This window comes from Pristiophorus japonicus, chromosome 3 (genome assembly GCF_044704955.1).
Source record: "Pristiophorus japonicus isolate sPriJap1 chromosome 3, sPriJap1.hap1, whole genome shotgun sequence".
Lineage (NCBI taxonomy): Eukaryota > Metazoa > Chordata > Chondrichthyes > Pristiophoridae > Pristiophorus > Pristiophorus japonicus.
Window position 1 is genome coordinate 249,671,562 of NC_091979.1, and position 26,351 is coordinate 249,697,912.

The 26,351-nt window shown below is 44.7% G+C and overlaps 1 protein-coding gene across 3 annotated transcripts in view; it reads right to left on the reverse strand.

Annotated features, from left to right (window-relative positions):
• xpnpep1 (X-prolyl aminopeptidase (aminopeptidase P) 1, soluble) overlaps positions 1–26,351 on the reverse strand; it is a 99,616-nt gene that overhangs the window by 34,114 nt on the left and 39,151 nt on the right. For all 3 annotated transcript variants that reach the window (XM_070874958.1, XM_070874960.1, XM_070874959.1), the window contains 3 exons: positions 19,802–19,897; positions 13,987–14,068; positions 1,582–1,792 (listed from right to left, as the gene is read on the reverse strand). In XM_070874958.1, the coding sequence (XP_070731059.1) occupies positions 1,582–1,792; positions 13,987–14,068; positions 19,802–19,897 (389 nt within the window). The remainder of the gene's footprint in view (positions 1–1,581; positions 1,793–13,986; positions 14,069–19,801; positions 19,898–26,351) is intronic.

Sequence of the window (26,351 nt, forward strand, 5' to 3'; positions counted from 1 at the left end):
CCTGGAATGGGACTTGAAGCCATAACCTTCTGACTCAAAGGCGAGAGTGTTACCAACTGAGCCACGGCTGACACAGAGGAGGAAATCATAATGTAAATAAAACTGGAAAAAGAAACAATCAGATATTCTCACATTTGGGAGAATATTCTACAATTCTTAAGTACAGTGGGTTCAGCCCAGCATGTGACTTCAGCAATAGATTTAAAAACAGACAACAAAAACTGGAAAATGGAACTAAAAACAGATAAAACTGGAAATGTACAGCAGGTTGAACATAAGCTCCTTGAATTTAAGACAGAGATGAGGAGAAATTTCTTCACTCAGAGAGTCTTAAATCTTTGGAATTCTCTGCCCTAGAGAGCTGTGGAGGCTGAGTCACTGAATATATTTAAGGTGGAGATAGACAGATTTTTGAACGATAAGTGAGTCAAGGATTATGGGGAGCGGGAAGGGAAGTGGCGTTGAGGCCAGGATCAGATCTGCCATGATCACAATGAATGGCGGGGCAGGCTCGAGGGGCCAAATGGCCGACTCCTAGTTCTTATGTTATGTATGTTCTAATCAAACACCTTTCACATTCATCACCGCATGGAGTGTAAATTCTTGGACTTAAAGAAAAACTATCCTGACCACAGCTTAAATCTTCACAGAGCAGGGATTTCTCCCCTACTGGCTGTCTAAGCATTCCTTATTAGTTGGGAGAGGGGCCCCATGCAGGTGCACGCCGAGGCCCCAAGCAGGAATGCATCAAAGCAGAGTGTAGGCTCCTCCGCTGGCCAGAATGGTTAAAGTTCCAGGCAGAAGCCAAACACAGTGAGCAACATTCTGCCTGGCTGAAACCCAAACTGTAGCTGCCAGTCTGCAATGGAAAGGCACCGGCAGTCACTCCTGGATCATACGTTCACAGTTACAACCATCAAACAGTCTGCCAGCACTTGTAAGAGATTTTTCCAGTTTAACCTCCTACTGCTTACCAGTTACCACTACCCCATTTGCTTCTCCAGTTGGAGCAGCACAGTGCATAAACTACTCGAAGGTTACCAATAAGCTTGACGACTGTCTGGTCAAATTTTCCCAGCTCCCCGAGGTGAAGCCCTTCTCAGTAGCACCCAGTAGCCATGACAAGAATGAGCAAAGCTTGCCCATCAAGGCCAATTCATTTCCAATGCCTGCGGAGGCTGGAATTTAAACTAAAAGCCGCTGGGAATCAACACACCACCCCTGGGATTCCTATGCTGTCAATTCTCATTCTCAGTACAATCATAGAATGGTTACAGTACAGGAGGAGGCCTTTAGGTCAGTCAAGCCCGTGCCTGCTCTCTGCAACAGCACTTCAGCTCGTCCCACTCCCTTGCCCTTTCCCCGTAGACCTGCAAAAAAAATTTCCCTTCGGGTGCTTATCCAATTCCCTTTTGATAACCACGATTGAATCTTGTTCTTATAATCACCACTTTCTCCCAATTTTTATTCTATATTCACACACCTGCAAAATCTTCAGGTATCTGTTTTTACCAACAAAAGCTTGATTTCTTTTTTTTGTTTTGACAAATTAATATTGGATTGTACTGTCTGTCAACAGACCTTTGGGATCGCTTCAGACAGAGCATGGCTGGCCTTGCTACTGATCCAGACTTTTTCCTTAGAAGTCAAATTGGAACAAATAGTCTGCACTTCAGTCAGAATGGATTCATACGGGTGTACGTGTACTTTGAAGCCAGGTGGTGTATCACAGTCAAGCTGCAAATGCCTTCTCACAACAGGGTCTTTCATATGCATCTCATTGATGAACAGGCTGCAGTGGAGAGAAAAAAAAGTGTTAGTAACTAGCTTCTGAGAATTATGGTTGCACTGGTTTTGTTTTCCAAAATGTACTCGTTTGAACTAAACAAAACTATTTTGCACACTGGTACAGCAAGCAATTAGGAAAGCAAATGGTATGTTATCCTTTATTACAAGAGGATTGGAGTACAAGAGTAAAGAGGGCTTACTGCAATTATATAGGGCCTTGTTGAGACCACATCTGGAGTACTGTGTACAACTTTGGGCTAAGGATGGATATACTTGCCTTAGAGGGAGTACAATGAAGATTCGCTAGATTGATTCCTGGGATGGGAGGATTGTCCTACGAGGAGAGATTACAAAGAAACATAGAAAATAGGTGCAGGAGTAGGCCATTTGGCCCTTCTAGCCTGCACCGCCATTCAATGAGTTCATGGCTGAACATGCAACTTCAGTACCCCATTCCTGCTTTCTCGCCATACTCCTTGATCCCCCTAGTAGTAAGGACTTCATCTAACTCCCTTTTGAATATATTTAGTGAATTGGCCTCAACAACTTCGTGTGGTAGAAAATTCCACAGGTTCACCACTCTCTGGGTGAAGAGGTTTCTCCTCATCTCGGTTCTAAACGGCTTACCCCTTATCCTTAGACTGTGACCCCTGGTTCTGGACTTCCCCAACATTGGGAACATTCTTCCTGCATCGAACCTGTCTAAACCCGTCAGAATTTTAAACGTTTCTATGAGGTTCCTTCTCATTCTTCTGAACTTCAGCGAATATAAGCCCAGTTGATCCAGTCTTTCTTGATAGGTCAGTCCCACCATCCCGGGAATCAGTCTGGTGAACCTTCGCTGCACTCCCTCAATAGCAAGAATGTCCTTCCTCAAGTTAGGAGACCAAAACTGTACACAATACTCCAGGTGTGGCCTCACCAAGGCCCTGTACAACTGTAGCAACACCTTCCTGCCCCTGTACTCAAATCCCCTCGCTATGAAGGCCAACATGCCATTTGCTTTCTTAACCGCCTGCTGTAACTGCATGCCAACCTTCAATGACTGATGTACCATGACACCCAGGTCTCGTTGCACCTCCCCTTTTCCTAATCTGTCACCATTCAGATAATAGTCTGTCTCTCTGTTTTTACCACCAAAGTGGATAACCTCACATTTATCCACATTATACTTCATCTGCCATGCATTTGCCCACTATCCTAGTGACCTAACCTATCCAAGTCACTCTTCAGCCTCATAGCATCCTCCTCGCAGCTCACACTGCCACCCAACTTAGTGTCATCCGCAAATTTGGAGATACTACATTTAATCCCCTCGTCTAAATCATTAATGTACAATGTAAACAGCTGGGGCCCCAGCACAGAACCTTGCGGTACCCCACTAGTCACTGCCTGCCATTTTGAAAAGTACCCATTTACTCCTACTCTTTGCTTCCTGTCTGACAACCAGTTCTCAATCCACGTCAGCACACTACCCCCAATCCCATGTGCTTTAACTTTGCACATTAATCTCTTGTGTGGGACCTTGTCGAAAGCCTTCTGAAAGTCTAAATATACCACATCAATTGGTTCTCCCTTGTCCACTTTACTGGAAACATCCTCAAAAAATTCCAGAAGATTTGTCAAGCATGATTTCCCTTTCACAAATCCATGCTGACTTGGACCTATCATGTCACCTCTTTCCAAATGCGCTGCTATGACATCCTTAATAATTGATTCCATCATTTTACCCACTACTAAGATCAGGCTGACCGGTCTATAATTCCCTGTTTTCTCTCTTCCCTCCTTTTTTAAAAAGTGGGGTTACATTGGCTACCCTCCACTCCATACGAACTGATCCAGAGTCAATGGAATGTTGGAAAATGACTGTCAATGCATCCGCTATTTCCAAGGCCACCTCCTTGAGTACTCTGGGATGCAGACCATCAGGCCCTGGGGATTTATCGGCCTTCAATCCCATCAATTTCCCCAACACAATTTCCCGACTAATAAAGATTTTCCTCAGTTCCTCCTCCTTACTGGACCCTCTGAACCCTTTTATATCCAGAAGGTTGTTTGTGTCCTCCTTAGTGAATACCGAACCAAAGTACTTGTTCAATTGGTCTGCCATTTCTTTGTTCCCCGTTATGACTTCCCCTGATTCTGACTGCAGGGGACCTACGTTTGTCTTTACTAACCTTTTTCTCTTTACATATCTATAGAAATTTTTGCAATCCGCCTTAATGTTCCCTGCAAGCTTCTTCTCATACTCCATTTTCCCTGCCTTAATCAAACCCTTTGTCCTCCTCTGCTGAGTTCTAAATTTCTCCCAGTCCCCGGGTTCGCTGCTATTTCTGGCCAATTTGTATGCCACTTCCTTGGCTTTAATACTATCCCTGATTTCCCTTGATAGCCACGGTTGAGCCACCTTCTCTTTTTTATTTTTACGCCAGACAGGAATGTACAATTGTTGTAATTCATCCACGCGGTCTCTAAATGTCTGCCATTGCCCATCCACAGTCAACCCCTTAAGTATCATTCGCCAATCTATCCTAGCCAATTCACGCCTCATACCTTCAAAGTTACCCTTCTTTAAGTTCTGGACCATGGTCTCTGAATTAACTGTTTCATTCTCCATCCTCATGCAGAATTCCACCATATTAAGGTCACGCTTCCCCAAGGGGCCTCGCACAATGAGATTGCTAATTAATCCTCTCTCATTACACAACACTCAGTCTAAGATGGCCTCCCCCCTAGCTGGTTCCTTGACATATTGGTCTAGAAAACCATCCCTTATGCACTCCAGGAAATCCTCCTCCACCGTATTGCTTCCAGTTTGGCTAGCCCAATCTATGTGCATATTAAAGTCACCCATTATAACTGCTACACCCTTATTGCATGCACCCCTAATTTCCTGTTTGATGCGCTCCCCAACATCACTACTACTGTTTGGAGGTCTGTACACAACTCCCACTAACGTTTTTTGCCCTTCGGTGTTCTGCAGCTCTACCCATATAGATTCCACATCATCCAAGCTAATGTCTTTCCTAACTATTGCATTAATCTCCTCTTTAACCAGCAATGCTACCCCACCTCCTTTTCCTTTTATTCTATCCTTCCTGAATGTTGAATTCCCAGCCCTGATCATCCTGGAGCCACGTTTCCGTAATCCCAATCACATCATATTTGTTAACATCTATTTGCACAGTTAATTCATCCAGCTTATTGCGGATACTCCTTGCATTAAGACACAAAGCCTTCAGGCTTGATTTTTTAACACCCTATGTCCTTTTAGAATTTTGCTGTACAGTGGCCCTTTTTGTTCTTTGCCTTGGGTTTCTCTGCCCTCCACTTTTCCTCATCTCCTTTCTGTCATTTGCTTTTGCCTCCTTTTTGTTTCCCTCTGTCTCCCTGCATTGCTTCCCATCCCCTTGCCATATTAGTTTAACTCCTCCCCAACAGCACTAGCAAACACTCCCCCTTGGACATTGGTTCCGGTCCTGCCAGGTGCAGACCGTCCGGTTTGTACTGGTCCCACCTGCCCCAGAGCCGGCTCCAATGCCCCAGGAATTTGAATCCCTCCCTGCTGCACCACTGCTCAAGCCACGTATTCATCTGCGCTATCCTGCGATTCCTACTCTGACTTGCACGTGGCACTGGTAGCAATCCCGAGATTACTACTTTTGAGGTCCTACTTTTTAATTTAGCTCCTAGCTCCTTAAATTCGTTTCGTAGGACCTCATCCCTTTTTTTACCTATGTCGTTGGTACCAATGTGCACCACGACAACTGGCTGTTCTCCCTCCCTTTTTAGAATGTCCTGCACCCACTCCGAGACATCCTTGACCCTTGCACCAGGGAGGCAACATACCATCCTGGAGTCTCGGTTGCGGCCACAGAAACGCCTATCTATTTCCCTCACAATTGAATCCCCTATCACTATCGCTCTCCCACTCTTTTTCCTGCCCTCCTGTGCAACAGAGCCAGCCACAGTGCCATGAACTTGGCTGCTGCTGCCCTCCTCTGATGAGTCATCCCCCTCAACATCCCCTCAATTGAGTAGACTAGGCCTATATTCCCTAGAGTTTAGAAGAATGAGAGGTGAACTCATTGAAATGTATAAAATGATTAAGAGGCTTGACAAGGTAGCTACTACATGGATGTTTCTCCTGGCTGAGGAGTCTCGGGGTCACAGTCTCAGGATAAGGGGTCGGCCATTTAGGACTGAGATGAGGAAAAATGTCTTCACTCAGAGGGTGGTGAATCTTTGGAATTCTCTACCTCAGAGGGCTGTGGACACTCAGTCGTTGAGTATAATCAAGACAAAGAGCGATAGATTTTTGGATAGTAGGCAAATCAAGTGGTATAGTGTGGGAAGGTGGAATTGAGGTAGATCAGCCATGATTTTATTGAATGTGGGAGCAGGCTCGAGGGAGTGAATGGCCTACTCCTCTTCCTATTTCTTATGTTCTTATGTGCTCATTAACCCGAACGCTCTTCCTGGATTGCATTTCTGTAGCAATCGAGAGAAATGAAAGCAAACAAAACAGGGAAAATAATTTGACAGTCTTTAATGTTTCATGTAAAAGTCACAAAAACACTTGCATTTATATAGCGTTTTCACTCACTCAGAATGCCCCAAGGTGTTTTACAGCCAGTGAAGTATAACTGAAATGTAGTCACTGTTGTAATGTGGGAAACGCGGCAGCCAATTTGCACACAGCAAGCTCCCACAAACAGCGATATGATAATGACCAGATAATCTGTTTTGTTTAGTTATGTTGATGTTGATTGAGGGATAAATATTGGCCAGGACACCAGGGAGAACTCCACTGGCTCTTCTTCGAAATACTACCATGGGATCTTTTACCTCCACCCTCGGCTTAATGTCTCATCTGAAAGACGGCACCCTCCAACAGTGCAGGACTCCCTCAGTACTGCACTGGAGTGTCAGCCTAGATTTATGTGCTCAAGCCTCTGGAGTGGGTGCTACCAACTGAGCCATGTCTGACATAGTCATGGAGATTTCATCTTAAGCTGGAACAAAAAAAACCCAAAAATGTGATTGTCATACAAAATGCACCATTTTTTTAAAGCATTAATTGGATGTGAGTTATCTACTTAAAAAACATCAATATTCACTCCAAATTACTATCCAGCATCTGCTGCTAGATGTGCACAGATGAACCACTGGGGCTTGGGAGGAAGGGGGCATGGGGGAGGTTCAGGCTCCATGCAGTTGAATCGCCTGCCAAAGCTCACCAGCAAGGCTCACAAATGGATGGTTGTGAATTGGGCAAGATACTAGAAGGTATCTGGAACAATACCTCAAGCAAGGAGTCAATGCCTTCAGTTGAGGAAGAAACAATGCAAGGAGGAGAAAAAAAAGTCAGTACATTTTCCTCTCATTTTTTGCATAACTGCGTGCAACTCTCAGCAGTTCAGACACAGAAGGCTCAGACTTCTTCACACATTTGTCGGCGTGTAGCTCAAAGTCCACCACCAGGACTTTCACTTGTGTCAGCCGTGGCTCAGTGGGTAGCACACTCGCCTCGGAGTCAGAAGGTTGTGGGTTCAAATCCCACTCCAGGGACTTGAGCACATAAATCTAGGCTGACACTCCCAGTGCAGTGCTGAGGGAGTACTGTACTGTCGGAGGTGCCGTCTTTCGGATGAGGCGTTAAACCGAGGCCCCGTCTGCACTCTCAGGTGGACGCAAAAGATCCCATGGCACTATTTCAAAGAAGAGCAGGGGAGTTATCCCTGGTACCCTGGCCGATATTTATCCCTCAATCAACACAACAAAAACAGATGATCTGGTCTTTATCGCATTGCTGTTTGTGGGAATTGTGCGCAAATTGGCTGCCGCGTTTCTTACAATACAACAGTGACTACGCTCAAAGTACTTCATTGACTGTAAAGCCAATGGTCCGGTGGCCGTGAAAGGTGCTATGTAAATGCAAGTCTTTCTTTCACTTGTCAAAGGCTAAAATTCTTCCACTGACCACATCCAGCCTTCCTCTAAGGCGAAATGTTTTGCAGCTGTGGCAAGGCATTGAAAATAAATGTGAAACTGGATCATTTGCATCAAATGCAAATGGTAAGCAGTGAATTACAGTCACATCCTATTAGCGGCCCAATTTATTCAAAACATTTAAGGTGCTTAGGCTTCAAAGGAATTGAGAGAAAGCCTCATTTAGAAGCTGGGGTCAGAGATTAAGCCCCAAACGTTTACACAACTAAATCCAGCTCTCCTGCCCCAGCAGCACACCTGTAGATCTGCACAAGAAAAAACTGGGTTAGCAAGCCTGCCACGGAGATAAGCCAACTGCATTTAGTGTTGCAAATACTTGAGCCAGCTTACTGACTTCAGTCTCTTATAATCTAAACTCAGCAATGCTGGTTAATAAGGCCATAAAAAAAGCAAACACAGCTGGAGGTGCATTTATAGAGGGATAGAATTGAAAAGTTATGTTAAACTTGTGTAGAACCTTGGTTAGACCACACTTGGGAGTACTATGAACAGCTCTGGCCTCCATATTATAAAATGGATATCATCTTATAGGCAGTCCTTCAAAATGAGGGTGACTTGCTTTCACGCCAAAAAAGGATAAGTTCACAGGTGTCCCAATAAAGGATCTAAAATTCCAGGTCCCGAACTACATCCTGAAGGGTGGAAGATGGGAAGATGCCTGGGCGTGGATTTTTTTTAAACGTGTGGTGGCTGTTGCACACCAGCCACCACACGGACTTGACAGAGCTAGGTCTTGGTCCAGTGGAAAGGATTACCCAAGATGACTGGAGACCTGCTCTGCTGCACGGATCGAGTGCGTACACATATCACAGTGTGAGCTGGCCCAGGCTGCCCCTGGGCCCCTGGCCCCGAACTCACGCCTCTCCTGGGCCCCAATCACGTCCCTCCACGATCTCTCACCACTCCTTCGCCCCAACCTCCCTGCTTCTGCTATATCTGGAAAATGGATATAGAGGCACTAGAGAGGGTGCAAAAATGATTTACTAGACTGATACCAGAAGTGAATGGTTATTCCTAACAGGAAAGATTGAACAGGCCGGGGCTCTTTTCTCTCGAAAAGAGAAGACTGAGGGGTGACCGGATAGAGGTCTTTAAGATGATGAAGGGGTTCGATAGGGTAGGCATAGAGCAGATGTTTCCACTTGCGATGGAGACCAGAACTAGGGGCCATCAATAAAAAATAATCCCTAATAAATCCAATAGGGAATTTGGGAGAAACTTTTTATTTTTAACCCAGAGAGTGGTTAGAATGTGGAACTTGCTACAACAGGGAGTAGTTGAGGTGAATGGCATAGATTCTATAGATATGTAAAGAGCAAAAGGTTAGTAAAGACAAACGTACATCCCCTGCAGTCAGAATCGGGGAAGTCATAACGGGGAACAAAGAAATGGCAGACCAATTGAACAAGTACTTTGGTTCGGTATTCACTAAGAAGGACACAAACAACCTTCCGAATATAAAAGGGTTCAGAGGGTCTAGTAAGAAGGAGGAACTGAGGGAAATCCTTATTAGTTGGGAAATTGTGTTGGGGAAATTGATGGGATTGAAGGCCGATAAATCCCCAGGGCCTGATGGTCTGCATCCCAGAGTACTTAAGGAGGTGGCCTTGGAAATAGCGGATGTTTTGACAGTCATTTTCCAACATTCCATAGACTCTGGATCAGTTCCTATGGAGTGGAGGGTAGCCAATGTAACCACACTTTTTAAAAAAGGAGGGAGAGAAAACAGAGAATTATAGACCGGTCAGCCTGACATCGGTAGTGGGTAAAATGATGGAATCAATTATTAAGGATGTCATAGCAACGCATTTGGAAAGAGGGGACATGATAGGTCCAAGTCAGCATGGATTTGTGAAAGGGAAATCATGCTTGACAAATCTTCTGGAATTTTTTGAGGATGTTTCCAGTAGAGTGGACAAGGGAGAACCAGTTGATGTGGTGTATTTGGACTTTCAGAAGGCTTTCGACAAGGTCCCACGCAAGAGATTAATGTGCAAAGTTAAAGCACATGGGATTGGGGTAGTGTGCTGACATGGATTGAGAACTGGTTGGCAGACAGGAAGCAAAGAGTAGGAGTAAATGGGTACTTTTCAGAATGGCAGGCAGTGACTAGTGGGGTACCGCAAGGTTCTGTGCTGGGGCTCCAGCTGTTTACATTGTACATTAATGATTTAGACGAGGGGATTAAATGTAGTATCTCCAAATTTGCAGATGACACTAAGTTGGGTGGCAGTGTGAGCTGCGAGGAGGATGCTATGAGGCTGCAGAGTGACTTGGATAGGTTAGGTGAGTGGGCAACTGCATGGCAGATGAAGTATAATGTGAGGTTATCCGCTTTGGTGGTAAAAACAGAGAGACAGACTATTATCTGAATGGTGACAGATTAGGAAAAGGGGAGGTGCAACGAGACCTGGGTGTCATGGTACATCAGTCATTGAAGGCTGGCATGCAGGTACAGCAGGCGGTTAAGAAAGCAAATGGCATGTTGGCCTTCATAGCGAGGGGATTTGAGTACAGGGGCAGGGAGGTGTTACGACAGTTGTACAGGGCCTTGGTGAGGCCACACCTGGAGTATTGTGTACAGTTTTAGTCTCCTAACTTGAGGAAGGACATTCTTGCTATTGAGGGAGTGCAACGAAGGTTCACCAGACTGATTCCCGGGATATCGGGACTGACATATCAAGAAAGACTGGATCAACTGGGCTTGTATTCACTGGAGTTCAGAAGAATGAGAGGGGATCTCATAGAAACGTTTAAAATTCTGACGGGTTTAGACAGGTTAGATGCAGGAAGAATGTTCCCAATGTTGGAGAAGTCCAGAACCAGGGGTCACAGTCTAAAGATAAGGGGTAAGCCATTTAGGACAGAGATGAGGAGAAACTTCTTCACCCAGAGAGTGGTGAACCTGTGGAATTCTCTACCACAGAAAGTTGTTGAGGCCAATTCACTAAATATATTCAAAAAGGAGTTAGATGTAGTCCTAAGGGGATCAAGGGGTATGGCGAGAAAGCAGGAATCGGGTACTGAAGTTGCATGTTCAGCCATGAACTCATTGAATGGTGGTGCAGGCTTGAAGGGCCGAATGGCCTACTCTTGCACCTATTTTCTATGTTTCTGTACATTCAAGGGGAAGCTAGATACGCACATGAGGGAGGAAGGAATAGAAGGTTATGATGAGGGATGGAAGGAGGCTCATGTGCAGCATAAACACCAGCATGGACCTGTTGGCCGAATGGCCTGTTTCTGTGCTTTGTATTAGTGTGAAAGTGGCTCACAGTAGAATGCAGTTAGCAAATGCATTGAGGAGAGGCAGGTGGAACAGGTAGAGTGAAATGGAAAGGAAGAGAGCTGTAGAAACATTGAAAAACAGGAAGGGCAGATGAAAGTAATTATCTTTAAGGCAACTAGTTATGTATTGTCAGAGCTATTTACACAGCACATACACAGCAATGTACACTGCTGTGCAAGACTGACAAGTGGGCAGCAATAAACCAGACTGCAATTTGGAAACAAAATGAACCTTGAAAATTAGTGACAGTGAACTGACTTTGTAATGACAGGAAACAGGATCTTGTGAAATTATTAGGAAGGTATATTAAAAAAATGATGATGAATGGATTGATACAAAACAATGTTAATAAGGGGGTTTCAATCAATCAGGGAGATGCAATCAAGTGAACGCACAAACAAGACGACCATTGGATCAGATGACTGTTGCTTTAACACAAACCTGAATAGCTAATGAGTTAGCATCGGGCAAGTGGCATTAACATAGGTACAGAATAGAAATCCAACTTGAAAAACACATCGATTCAGAGATCTAAATTCACAGTAGTCCTACACTTCAAACCACGGGTTGGATAATAAATATTAAAAGAGAGACGGCAACAAGCAAATATGACAAATGCTGAAAATCTGAAACTACAAAAATGCAGGAAATGCACAGCATCATAAAAGAGAAGGGATCAATTAACGTTTAAGATACTCATGGTTCTGACATCCAAAACATCAGCCCATCTCGGTTTCCTTTCCAGATCTTGATGGGGCTGCTAAATATTAAAATATCAATAGCCAGTTAACTGCTAATTTTGAGCAAAAGGACAAAATCCTAACATCCGTACGCACTTCCTGACAACTTTTCCCATGATAAACCTCTGTGTCCACACTTATAATAGAGACACACCTACGTAAACTGGGCATGGTCTAATTGCACTCTCCCTCGGGGGAGGCACTGCAGCACCACACTGGTGGGAGGGTGCAATTACAGCGTGGCAAGTTTGCATAAATCAGATACAAGGAGGAAAGCTCCTGTCTCTGCATCTGTGTCCGACAGCTATTAGTAATTTGAATTTTTCTTTATTTTCTAACTGCTAACATAATTTTGAGCCGTATTTTCGGCTTTCAGGTTATTTCAGTGAAAACGGTAGCGAAGTGTGAAAATTAACGTTTACGTTGCGCTACCATTTTAGGCCAAACTTTCGGCCTTTATGTCTGCGCTGGGAAGGAGGCGCTGCACGATTATTCACGGCGCAACACGCAAGTTTCAGCAACTTTAGTCCATGGTCGTTAGCGCTGCGATAGAGGCCTTGGGAGGGGCGGGGGGAGAAAATATAAAAATAAAATAGCAAAAAACATTCCAAAAACATTCACAAAACCCTTAAGCTAGCAAATCGCTGAAAAATAATTTTAAAAATTAAAACTTTAGCTTACTTTTTTTTGCAGGTATTCATACTTACCGCTGCTGGCAGGTTTGACCTGTCGGTATTCTGGGCACAGCACAAGGGTCGGAAGAGTGCCAAAAGTACAACGGTAACGCAATCCGCGTCGGCACACCTCTCCGTCGGTACTTGAAAGCGCCATCGCAAACAGGTACCTGAGGACCCCGACCGGGCTTTGCGACCGGGTTTCCGTCGTGGAGGGTCAAATCGCGGTGAAAACCCGATCGCAATCATGCCAAAAATCCGACCCTTGGAGTTCTAATCACGTGAGATACTTACAGGCTGTCTGCTGCAAAATTTGTGTGAACTTTGGAGCTTAATTCCAAAAAATATACTTTCTTCGGTTTATAGAACCAAAAAACAAAAGCTAGTTTGGAGTAAGTTTTTGCTGCCTAAACTTGCAAAACAGGCCTAAGTGGCCCCTTTTGAAAAAATAAATCTGTTCGAAAATGAAACTGTTCTCACTCACTAGAACTGGAGCAAACGAAATGCCGAGAATTGCAATTTCTAAGATACTCCATTCTAAACTAGTTGCTCCAAAAAACTCAGGCCGAAACTCGACCCCTATATACAGAGTAAAAATATGATGAAATAGGATTTGGGTGGTGGTTGGTTTGAAATACTTTGCATTAAAGGACTTTTGCACAATAGCATTGCAATGTAAATGTCTGAAGATATTGTAATATAGATGGGAAGCAACATAAAGTGCATTGCATGTTCCCAATTCCACCACAATCCTACAACATTTTCGTGTATATGCCCATTCATACACCATACACAAGGGAAGCAAAAATATATTAGCCCCAGTGCTCGTTTTCCTGGCCTTAAATGTCCCTCTTTCAGTCTTCCTGCCTAGCTCAAAATGCATGTCATAGAATCATGTAGCAGAGGGAGACTATTCGGCCCATCGTGTCTGTACCGGCTCTTTGCCCATTTTGTCCCACTCCGCTGCGCTTTCTTCGTAGCCCTGTAAATTCTTCCTTTTAAAGTATGCATCAACTCCCTTTTTGAAAGTTACTATTCAATCTGCTTCCACCATCCTTTCAGGCAGTGCATTCCAGATCATCACCACACCCCCCCCCCCGCCCCCCCACCACCCCCCCCCACCCCCGCCTTGCCCCACCCTGTCTTTTTTTTGCCAATTATCTTAAATCTGTGCCCTCTGGTTACCAATCTTCCTGCCAGTGGAAACAGTTTCTCCCGATTTACTCTACCAAAGTCTCTCAATTTTAAATACCTCTATTAAATCTCCCCTTAACCTTCTCTGCTCTGCTCTTGAGAACAATTCCAGCTTCTACAGTCTCTCCGCATCACTGAATTTCTTCATCCCTTTGAATTTACAGTTTTGAAACTTCTGGTGTCAGACAATGTTAAAATGACATTTAAAAGCACTTAAATGTAACTGTTAAGCTATGCCGCAATGTATTCGATAACATAAAATGGAGGGTGCTGTTTGCGCCCAAATTACCTAATGGAGTTTAGGCCAATGATAGTGAAGGCGAAGAACACCGGATTGTATTCTATCTCAGAGCCACGAAGGTTGAACAGCCCTGTGGAGGGGGGGGGGGAAAAAAAAAATCAAAATAGTATAGCCAAGGTGTTAACTTAAGAAAACATTACAATGAAACTTCATCTTGGCAAGGTTGGAGACCAAATACAGATTGGGTGATCGCTTTGCTGAACACCTCCGTTCAGTCCGCTAGCGTGACCCTGAGCTTCCGGTCGCCTGTCATTTGAATTCTCTGCTCTCACTCGGCCTCCTACACTGTTCCAATGAAGCTCAACATAAGTTCGAGGAACAGCACCTCTTCTTTCCATGAGGCATTTTACAGCCTTCCGAACTCAACATTGAGTTCAACAATTTCAAACCATAACCTTTGCTCCCATTTTTCCCCCAGACAGCAGCTGTTGGTAATGATGCTGCTGTTGCCATTTACACCTCCTCTAGATCCACCTTTTGTTTCTTTACTTGTCCCATTACCACCCCCATAGCCTTGTCCATCATCCCTTTTGCTATTTTATCACTCCTGCCCGCCACCATTTTGTTTTTATTTCAGATTTCCAGACCCCACAGTATTTTGCTTTTGTTCCGATTTTAGTTATACCTACCACAAACTCCGTACACCTTTGCCACCAATTCCATTTCCTTCCTCAGCCACTACCTCAGGTTCAAGCAGACTGTTTGAAATCTTGCCCTCCAACTCTGAGCTCTCCATTTCTCCTCCATCGCAAATGCTGCCTACTTTCCTCTCCGTATCAACAAACTACTCCACTGTCCAAATGTTAAAGCAAGAGCTCGCTTCTTACCTCTAAGGTCTATGGTAGAATTTCTATTAGGTTACAGAACGAGTTCTGGTTTAATGTATTTATCCAAATGCAACTGATAATATCTTGTAATATATATGTAAATAACTTATATCGATGTTGCATGATAACTTTCAATAAGTGAAGTTATCTCCTCAGGGAATTCAGTGCTGTGAGAGTTTAAATAAGTGCAGCTTAAAAATCACTGTCAGATATAAATTTGATTGACAATAACTCATACATATCTGCCATTGGAAGCAAGAGTTATATGACTTGCAGCACCTTCTAGTGGCGGAGTACAAGTACTGCAATAATCTGACAGAAGCTGCTGCAATCATTACTTAACACCAACATTTCACAAACACTGAAGAAAATACTTACAGGAGAGGCACACAATTTCAAGAGAAGTACAGGCCAGTATTAAACTGTGGTGCATAATTACCCGGAATCAATGTGCCCTTTAAGCTCCATTAAAGGGGCCGCACGATCCAAAAAAAAATTATAGGGAGCGTTGCCTGCAAAGTTACGCTATATGCTGCAGAACAGATTGCATATGTCTTACTTGTGAAACGGATCATTTGCCAGATACAGATAGAACCTCCCTTATCCAGCACCTTTGAGACCTGGCCTGTCCCGAAAAAGGGATTTTGCCGGATATGGGGTGGTCACGTGTTTGGGTGGACTGCGCCTTTAAGTTCTGTTGCTGGGGCAAGTATATGTGCGCGCTGATTGACTGAATGACAGTTTGTCCAGTCAGTCAGCCAATCAGTGTGCAGGGGGTCTCAAAGAGCCGGCGGGCTCCAGCGGGCCTCGAAGGGTCGGCCCAACCCTCTGGAGGGAGCGCTGTGGGGTGGGGAGGAGCGGCCGGCCCGAGGACTGTGGTTGCAGGAGATCCAGCAGGCGACGAGGAGGAGGCAGCCAATTGAGAAAGATTATATTGGTGAGTAAGATTTTGACGGTCGGGTTCTGCGCATGCGCCACCCGGCGGTCGGGAATGGTGCCGGTCGAGGGGTGGTGCTGGATAAGGGGGTCCCGGATAAGAGAGGTTCAACCTGTCCTGCAATTTAGGTCGAAGAATTCAAAGACAGGAGAGTGGGGTGGGGAAAATGATAATATCCCCAGCTCATGTTGGTGAGTGCATTGCCCAATGTGGAACTGAGCCATATGCACAAGGAGGCGGCCCAGCTTCTATCCCCAAGCTGTGCTAGTTGGCTGACCTATGGCAGGATGGCAGCTGGATCAGTGCAATTTACCTCAGCATGCCTGGGCTAAGGAACGGAGGGGGGGAAAAACAGACAGGCCTTCCACTTCTGATCGCTTTCCAGAGACTGGGGCTGGAAAGTGCATATAGAATCAGAGTAATAGAAATTTATGGCATGGAAGGAGGCCATTCGGCCCATCGTGTCCGCGCCGGCCGACAAAGAACTATTCCACTTTCCAGCTCTTGGTCCGTAGCCTTGTAGGTCATGGCACAAGTGCACATCCAAGTAACTTTTAAATGTGGTGAGGGTTTCTGCCTCTACCACCCTTTCAGGCAGTGAGTTCCAGACCTCCCACCACCCTCTGGGTGAAAATATTTCCCCTCAAATTCCTTCTAAATCTCCTGCCAATTACTTCAAATCTATGCCCCCTGGTTGTTGACCCCTCTGCTAAGGGAAATAGGTCCTTCCTATCAACTATATCCAAGCACCCCATAAGTTTATACATCTCAATTTGGTCTCCCCTCAGCCTCCTCTGTTCCAAAAAAAAAACACCCAGCCTATCCAATCTTTTCTCATCGCTAAAATTCGCCCATCCAGGCAACATACTCATAAATCTCCTCTGTGCCCTCTCAGTGCAATCACATCTTTCCTGTCATACGGTGACTAGAACTGCACGCAGTATTCTAGCTGTGGCCCAACTAGTGTTTTATGAAGTTCGAACATAACCTCTCTGCTCTTATATTCTATACCTTGACTAATAAAGGCAAGTATCCGTATGCCTTCTTAACCATCTTATCGACCTGTGAGAGATAGGCGAGAGCAAGATTGCCCTCATGCTCCTGCAATCAAATAGCCTGTTGACATTTAGTGTCTCGGCTCACAAAAATGGCCCCAGAGCAGTGAATTCTAACAATGAACAAGATATTTTTTTCTCTTTAGACGTGTCCCAAGATAATAAAGGAGTGGATGTTGGTATCGTTAGATTGAGCTGCTCAAAGTACAAGCAACTCTCGATTATCCGGGTCCCTCGGGGATTGGGCTATTCCGGGTAAACGATTTTGGCGCTAGGGCGATTGCATGTCTCAGAGCTGAAATTTGACAGTCATAGAACTAACCACAAGGACTTAGTTGGTGTTATCATAGCGTGAATGTAATAAAATACATGACAATGGATTCATATCGTCTGTGTTAGTTATGTTTTAGTTTTAAATGCCCCTGTAATTTGATTGTTCAGTACTTGGCGAGAATGTTTGGGTCCCAAATTTGATCTGCGGTCTTTCACGTGGCGAGAAAGGTAAAACCGCAGGCAAGGACACGGTGAACCCTATTGTGTTGGAAGCGGATATTTTTAAACTCTCTGGAGTGGGAACATTCAATAAATAATTAATTGCACCCAGGGCTGCAGTTACTCGCTGATGTCAGCGCTTTCGTGCAAACAGGCAGACGGTGCAGAAAGTGGTCAGCGCAGGACTGTGTGTGGGATGGGTTTAATGGTCGTGTGTAAGAGCACGTTAAAGACCAAAAATGAGTAGTTTGGACAGGAGCTTTGCGTTGCTTTCTGTTGCAATTGGGATCAGCTTGTTTTCCGGTGCCGAGATTAGAAAAACAGCGAAATGTCCATCTCGGTGCTGCTGTACACGGGACACTATCATGTGTATCGGAACCTTCATCTATCCCAAGGATCCCCCCCGCCAATGATTTAGCCTCCCTGTAAGTAACCAGAACCGACTGCAGTATATGTTTTGTTTTTAATCTGTTCCTGACTGGGGGCGAAGTGACAATCCTCATTACGTCAGCTGGTATTCATGTGTGCGACAGTTTTTTAAAGTGCCGTTGCAGCAGGTTCTCCGTTAGATCCGTGTACGGACAATCGAGAGTTGCCGGTATTAGAATCCACAATAGCAAACAGCAGATAACAAAATGAAAGAAATACTATGAATGCTGGCAATCTGAAATCAGAACACAAAGTAAATAAGAAAAGCCCATTTGGTCCACTGTAGCTAGTACCCTACCTCTCTGGAGTCTAACAGTATTTAGTCTAACTCCTCAACCATTGGCAGCCGTGCCTTCAGCTGCCTGGGCCCGAAGCTTTGGAACTCCCTCCCTAAACCTCTCCGCCTCTCTTTCCTCCTTTAAGATGCTCCTTAAAACCTCTCTCTTTGTCCAAGCTTCTGGTCATCTGCCGTAATTTCTTATTAAGCGGCTCTGTCAAATTTATTTGTTTTGTCTTATAACACTGCTGTGAAGCGCCTTAGGACTTTTTACTACATTAAAGGTGCTATATAAATAAAAGTTGTTGTTGCATTTTGAACATCCTATTTGAGTTTGACACTACTACCTTGCCTGGTGAATAAGATCAGAACAAGCTGAAGATAGGCAGCTAGTCAATGAGCATCAAAGAGAAAGTTTAATGCTGTAGGTGGGAACCTTGATGATCCCACTCAAAATATTTGCCTATCTTTGTCTTTCAGGTGCTCAGCGACTTGCTGTGCATTTCCAAACTAAAGCAATCTGGCTTCCAGACAAGTCACATATAGGGGAGGGGGAGATGGAGTGTGTAATGTATGCATCTGTGAATATGCTCGCAGGTTTGTAGAGCTGACGCATTGTGAGTGGCTTAGCCAGTCACGTGATGTTCACAAGATTCAATACAACCCCAGCCAGTTGGATCTAGGTCATCCACGATGAAGTATGCAGTTGTGAGCTCAGTGGATGAACTGGTAATGTGTAGTGTGATTGTTAAAACTTTGTTAATAAACCAACTAGTTCTTAATAGTAATGTGTTGCTATGAATTCTGAGGTAAAGAACTCATTAAGCAAATACATTACGGGGGGGGGGGGTAGAGAATGCTGACTTCACTATGGATCTGAAGTAACATATTAAAAATGTTGATGCTTTATGTTCAAGTTGCCCCTGAGAGGGGTCTGGATAGAGGATGATTTTTACCTTTATGATAGTATCTTAAAAGAAAATATGATATTGTACATCACACTACCCACTACTACACCACTTAACTATCACTTTGGCTTAACTGGGAACATTCAAAGTCAGAAGGCTGAGGATTCAAAACTTACTCTAGGGCTCATACACAACATCTAGGATAACAGGAGTATTGCACTATCGCTGGTGCCATCCTTCAGATGAGGCTTTACAAAGAAGCTGCTCAAGTTGGTGTTAAAGATGCCACGGCACCCTTTCAGGAGAGAGCAGTGTGTTCTGGTGCTATCCTGGCCAACATCCCTCCCTCAACCAACACCAAGATAAGACCAGTTAAACTCGACATTCATCCCATTGCTCTTTGTAGGATCTTGCTGTGTGCAAAATGAAGTTTCCACTTATTGGGGAGTCCAAACTAGTGGTCGTAAATATAAGATAGTCACGAATAAATCCAATAAGGAATTCAGGAGAAACCTCTTTACCCAGACAGTGGTTAGAACGTGGAACTTGCTACCAAATGGAGTAGTTGAGGCAAACAACATAGATGCATAGAAGCTAAATAAGTACACGAGAGAGAAAGGAATAGGATATGCTGATAGGGTGAGAGGAAGTAGGGTGGGAGGAGGCTCATGTTGGGCATAACCACCAGCACGGACCAGTTGGGCTGAATGGCCTGTTTCTGTGCTGTAAATACTATAATGGTTGTATGGTTCTTTGGGCTTGATTCTGAGTCATGAATTGGTGCTCTAAAAATGTTGCTTCTTCCATGAAACTTTTTTTTTTTGAAATAGTATTGGTTTCTCAATTCTAAATTCTTCAAAGAAGAAAAATGTACCCACATGCAACTTCATCAAGGGCTGTGATCAACAACCAACTGGCATTCTTTTCTGCCATCTTCGCACGCTGTTCTACAATCTTGTCTTGCCATGACATACCTGAAAGGGAGGTAAAACACAATTACTGAAAACTATAAGCATTATTTCTACAAGATGAAGCAAGGATTTGCATTAGTATTCAAGAACAGGAGTAGGTCATTCAGACCCTTGAGCCTGTTCTGCAATTCAATGAGATCATGGCCGATCTGTATCCTAACTCCATCCTCCCGCTTTGGTTCCATATCCCTCAATACCCTTGACTAGCAAAAATCTATAGATCTTATATTTAAAATAATTAATTGAGCTTGCATCTATTGATTCTTTGTAAGAAGAATTGTTTCCTAACTTCTCTGAATGGCCTGGCTCGGATTTTAAGGTTATGACCCCTTATCCTAGACTCCCCCACCAGCAGAAAAAGTTTCTCTCTATCTACCCCATCAATTCCTTTCAAAATCCTAAAACTTCAATCAAGTCACCCCTTAGCCTTCTATATTCTATAAAATACAAGCCTAGTCTATGTATCTCTCCTCATAATCTAACCCTTAGATCCCTGGTAACATTCTGGTGAATTTGTGCTGCATTCCTTCCATCATCAATAATTCCTTTCTGAAGATGTGGTACCCAGAATGTTGTACCCAGCTCCGTTGGGCAGGCCACATTGTTCGCAAGACTCCCAAAGCAAGCACTCTACTCGGAACTCCTATACGGCAAGCAAGCCCCAGGTGGGCAAGGACACCCTCAACAGCCTCCTTGATAAAGTGCAACATCTCCACTGACACCTGGGAGTCCCTGGCCAAAGACCGCCCTAAGTGGAGGAAGAGCATCGGGAGGGCACTGAGCACCTCGAGTTTTGTCGCCAAGAGCATGCAGAAAATAAGCGCAGGCAACGGAAGGAGCGTGCAGCAAACCAGACTCCCCACCCACCCTTTCCTCCAACCACTGTCTGTCCCACCTGTGACAGAAACTGAAATTCCCGTATTGGACTGTACAGTCACCTGAGAACTCACTTTTAGCGTGGAAGCAAGTCTTCCTCGATTTTGAGGGACTGCCTATGATGTTGACCTAGATTGTACACAGTACTCCAAATGTGGTCGAACCAGGGCTTTGTACAGCTGGAGTAAAACTTCCTGCCCTTTATATTCCAGCCCTTCAATTATAAAAGCTTACATTCCACTCCATATTTATCAGACACCCTACTGCAGGAAGCAGCCTCATGACCCCAGAAACGAGACTCTGGTGCAGAACTGCAGAAGAGTGGTTTGGTCGGTGGTGCAATTCTTCAGATGAGATACTAAAGCAAGATCCTGTCTACCCATTCCTGTGGATCAGGTCGATGTTAAAGATCAACTAGTACTATTCAAAGAGCAGGAAATTTTCCTGGTGTTCTGGGCCAATATTATTCCCTCAACCAGCACCACCAAAAAAAGGTTAGCTGGTCGTTCACTTCAGCTCAATTGTTGGCACCTTGCTATATCATTGGTGCGATTAACTATGTAACAGTAACTGAACTTCAAAGTGATTTATTAACCTGAAGTGCTTTGAGGTGTTTGTGAGTGACTTTCAGCAATACGGCTCCATACAAATGCAAGTCTTTCTTTCTGCCCCAATGTCATATACCATGGAGGTGCAGGGTATGGCTATGCCTTTGTGATTCTTCGACAATTCTCCCATCCAAGAGAGATGCCACCAAAGAGAAGCTAGGAAGATAAGTTTCGGAAGAAGGGAGTAAGACTTCAAGGGATATCATGCCTAGGTCAACTTTCTTTTCCTTCCCACACTAATTTTCTCACCCTCCTGAAGACACTGAACCCTTGCTAGAGTAGAGTTCTAAGGGCATCATGCATCCTCCTTTCTGACGATCTGAATCTGTCCTCACCCAAAGTTGAGGTCCGGTAGCATAGTGATTATGGGCCCAATTTTGGCCAACCCCTTTTTTTGGCGCACTGATCCTTTATGCGCCGACTTTGTGCGCTGGGAAGGGCGCCAAAAAGCGTACTTAGTACCCTGGCCCCTCTGCCGAGTGTCCCGGGTTCTAGCGTGGCGTCCATGGTGGAGTGGGGGGGGGGGGGGGGGGAGCGGAGCTACAGCCCTGCGCTGAAAACATTGCCGGCAGCTGTCGCTTGCGCAGTAGAGTCTGCATGCATGCTTCTCGCCCTCCCAGCGTGTCCTGCAAGCTGTCAGCAGGAACCAATGTTCGCCGCCCCAGCCGTGGCCGAATGGTTGCCCGCGTCCTGAGTGCAGCCCAGGCTGCCAGAACCCTACCCGAGATGCCACCGAGCCCAGCCTTTCCTCTCCCCTCCCCCCACTCACGATGCCAGTGAGCCCAGCCTTTCCTCTCTCTCTCTCCCCTCCCCCCCCCGCCCCTCCCGATGCCGGCAAACCCAGCCTTTCCTCTCCCTCCCGATGCTGCCGAGCCAAGACTTTCCTCTCCCGCCCCCCCAGCCTCCTGATACGTCTTTGCCAGCTGCCCCTATCCCACGCCGAATGGCCTCTCGTACAGGCTGGCCCACTGCCTTCCCCGGCCCAAGGTAGAATTTACTTCAAATATTTAATTGTTAATCAATTGTTTACCTGAGTTCTTTATTTTTAGTTAGTTATTTTAACTTTTATTTGGAATGTTTGCTGCTTGGTGCTTGGGTGCAGGTCCTTACTTACTTACTTAACTACGCGCAACATTTTTCAGAGCTGGCCACATACGCTGACCTAGGTCGATTTCGTGTAAGTGTTAGCTGGCCAAAGTGGCATAAATGGCCAAAACTGGCGTAAGTGTCTGGGAATGGTCCCCTTTGGAGAAAAAAAACTGAACTAAAAAAAAATCATACCTAACTAAGTTACTCTGGAGCAAGTTTATTGGGGAAAATGTTTTTTTTTTAAAACTTACGTCAGAAAAACCAACTTACTCCAAAAAAATTGATGCAAGTCATGGCCAAAATTGGGCCCTCTGTTACTGGACTAGTAATCCAGAGGCACAAGTTCAAATCCCACCACAGCAGCTAGGGATTTCAATTCAGCTAATTAAATAAATCTGGAATAAAAAGCTAGTATCAGTAATGGTTGTGACCATGAAACTACCAGATTGGCGTAAAAACCCATCTGGTTCACCAATGTCCTTTAGGGAAGGAAATCTGCCATCCTTACCCGGTCTAGCCTATATGTGATACCAGACCCACACAACGTGATTGACTCTTAACTGCCCTCTAAAATGGCCTAACAAGTCACTCGGTTGAATAAGGCAGCTCACCGCCACATTCTCAAGGGCAATAAGGGATGGGCAATAAATGCTGGCCTTGCCAGCAATGCCCACTTCCCATGAACGAATAAAAAAAAATTCATACGATTTCAATGGTGGTCACTGGATATGGGGATCGAATGGGAAGGTGGAGTTGAGGTCGAAGATCAGCCACGATCTTACTGAATGGCGGAGGAAGCTCGAGGGGCCGAATGGCCTAATCCTGCTCCTATTTCTTATGTTCTTGAGTAGGAATTTAGGCCAATTTACTCCTCACTATCTGAGGGTAGCTCAGACCAATTGTAGCATCGCGACTACCACACTAGCTTTGGTGAGCTATCTCAGCACAGATCAGGGGCCTAATCTGGGACGCCTGTAAGGATGAGCTGCTCACTGGATAAACTCATCGGTCTACAAGAGATCCAGTGTATGTTTTTGTAACTGAGTGAAGAGAACCAAGTCTGCACACTCAGGCATGGAACAGCACAAGGGGCCCAAGAACAGAAGAAAAATACATCTCCTAAATAGCATTAAAAAAAAACCAGATGAGCATTTCACAGTTGGAAAGGTTTTTGAACCGTGTTGCAAAGCTTCATTTTTATTTCATGTTTCCATCACTAAGACACAATGCTCCAATTTACCTATGGATGATTAAATTACAGTGTAACACCTTCACATTGATCATTTTCAGATCACCAGCCTGATTTCTGTCACCCAACAAATTATTCTACAGCTCTTAGCTCTGCTAAATTTAATACTTTGTAATAATTTCCCAAGTCAGATCAATGCCATGGTTGAACAGCGACAGTGAAAACTGCCACCCTGCAAAAGCACTGCCTTATGAGTGTCAAAAATATGATTCAAATTAAACTATCTCCCAGTCATGAGCAAGTTCTGGAACAGAAAAGGCTGTGAAATTGGAAATTAGGGGCTCAATTTTACCCAAAGCATTTTTTTGACGTACCTGAAGAGTTACGCCTGATTTTTTCGGGCCTAAGTACACCAAAAAAAAAGATTCTAAGTTTCGCCGTTGGATTTCTTCATTTTGGCGTGGCCTAACCCGATCTTTAATTTTGGGGGTGGAGCCTTGATCCGCGCCAAAAAGATTGGGCTGCCATGGTAACCAGGGACACAATGCGAGCTGAAGCATACAGCCAGCTCGCAACACATTAAAAACTTACCTCCAGCCCCATCCGAATGGTCCTCTCCCTCTCTCTCTCTCTCTAGAGAGAGAACCGGGGTCCGAGAATGGGACCGGACCGAGAGAATGGAGACCGAGAATGGGACCGGACAGCCTTCGGGTGGGGTTGGAGGTAAGTTGCTGCTGTGTTTTTCAATTCTTTTAGTGTGTCCGGACATCTGCTGCGCCTATTTTCATACCTGCGCCAATTTCCTTAACTCAGGGAAGATTTTTCAGCAGAGGCCACATACGCAGGCCTAAGCAGAACTGGAGTAACTCTCAGGTGGCCAAACTTCCCTAAATGGCCAGAATTGGCGTAGGTCGCTGGTTACGCCCACTTTGGCTGAAAAAAAAACTGCCCGAAAAAAATTTAATAAACTGAGTTACACTGGTGCAAATTGATTGGGGAAACTGTGGTTTTTCAACTTTGGCCAAAAAGAGCAGCCTGCTCCAAAAAAAACGGCGCAAATCACTGGGGAAAATTGAGCCCAAAATCATTAGCGGATATATTTTAACAGAACAAAATGCTGGAAAAATCTACTTTAATTAAAGGCCTGGAGTTTCCCTCAAACGTACAACTGACATTAGTCTCCCACTATTATTTTTCTTAAACTTTTAACATCTATTGCTGTATCACCATGTATGCACAGACATTGGTATCTTACACATGTGCACCGAGCGTGCTGGCCAGGCTGCAAGTGTTTGACTGCCACTGTACAGGAGATGATTGGTGTGGATTGTCGTCAGTGGCTTTGCAGGGAGGGCAGGCAGGCTGGGGTGGATCACCATTTCTCCCCTCCCTGATGGCTTTCTGGGAGGGCGGCTACCACTGTCTTCCACCACTCCAGCTGAACAGGTTAGCTCCCCTTTTACAATGGGCAATGAGAAATACCTGAATGATTGCAGAGAGTAGATTTCCATATAGGGTATCCAGGTAGCCCAGCATTAAAAGCAACCAGCAGCACTACAAAAGTTCAGTAAACGAAACCCTCAAGTAAGATCTTCGATGTTCAGTGGCGATTATGTCTGAAATTATGCAGTATCTAACTCTATAAAGCTAGTCTTCAAAACGACATCTCTTTCGAAAGAGCTGTGGAAGCTGGTCATTGAATAAATTTAAGACAGAGATAGACAGTTTCTTAACCGATAAGGGAATAAGGGGTTAAACATAACATAAGAAATAGGAGCCGGAGTAGGGCATACAGGTCCTCGAGCCTGCTCCGCCATTTAATACGATCATGGCTGATCTGATCATAGACTCAGGTCCACTTCCCTGCCCGCTCCCCATAACCCCTTAATCCCGTATCAGTTAAGAAACTTTATATCTCTGTCTTAAATGTATTCAATGTCCCAGCTTCCACAGCTCTCTGAGGTAGCGAATTACACAGATTTACAACCCTCAGGGAAGAAATTCCTCCTCATCTCTGTTTTAAATGGGCGGCCCCTTATTCTAAGATTATGCCCCCTAAATAGTAAGATAAGGGGACTGAAGGCGGATAAATCCCCTAGACTTGATGGCTTGCATCCTAGGGTCTTAAGAGAAGTAACGGCAGGGATAGTGGATGCATTGGTTGTAATTTACCAAAATTCCCTGGATTCTGGAGAGGTCCCAGCAGGTTGGAAAACTGCAAATGTAATGCCCCTATTAAAAAAAGGAGGCAGACAAAAAGCAGGAAACAATAGACCAGTTAGCCTAACATCTGTGGTTGGGAAAATGTTGGAGTCCATTATTAAAGAAGCAGTAGCAGGAAATTTGGAAAAACAAAATTCGGTCAAGCAGAATCAGCATGGATTTATGAAGGGGAAGTCATGTTTGACAAACTTGCTAGAATTCTTTGAGGATGCAACGAACAAGGTGGATAAAGGAGAACGAGTGATGTGTTATATTTGGACTTCCAGAAGGCATTTGACAAGGTGCCACATAAAAGGTTACTGCACAAGATAAAAGTTCACGGGCTTGGAGGTAATATATTAGCATGGATAGAGGATTGGCTAATGAACAGAAAACAGAGAGTAGGGATAAATGGTTCATTCTCTGGTTGGCAATCAGTAACCAGTGGGGTGTCGCAGGGATCAGTGCTGGGACCCCAACTATTTACAATCTA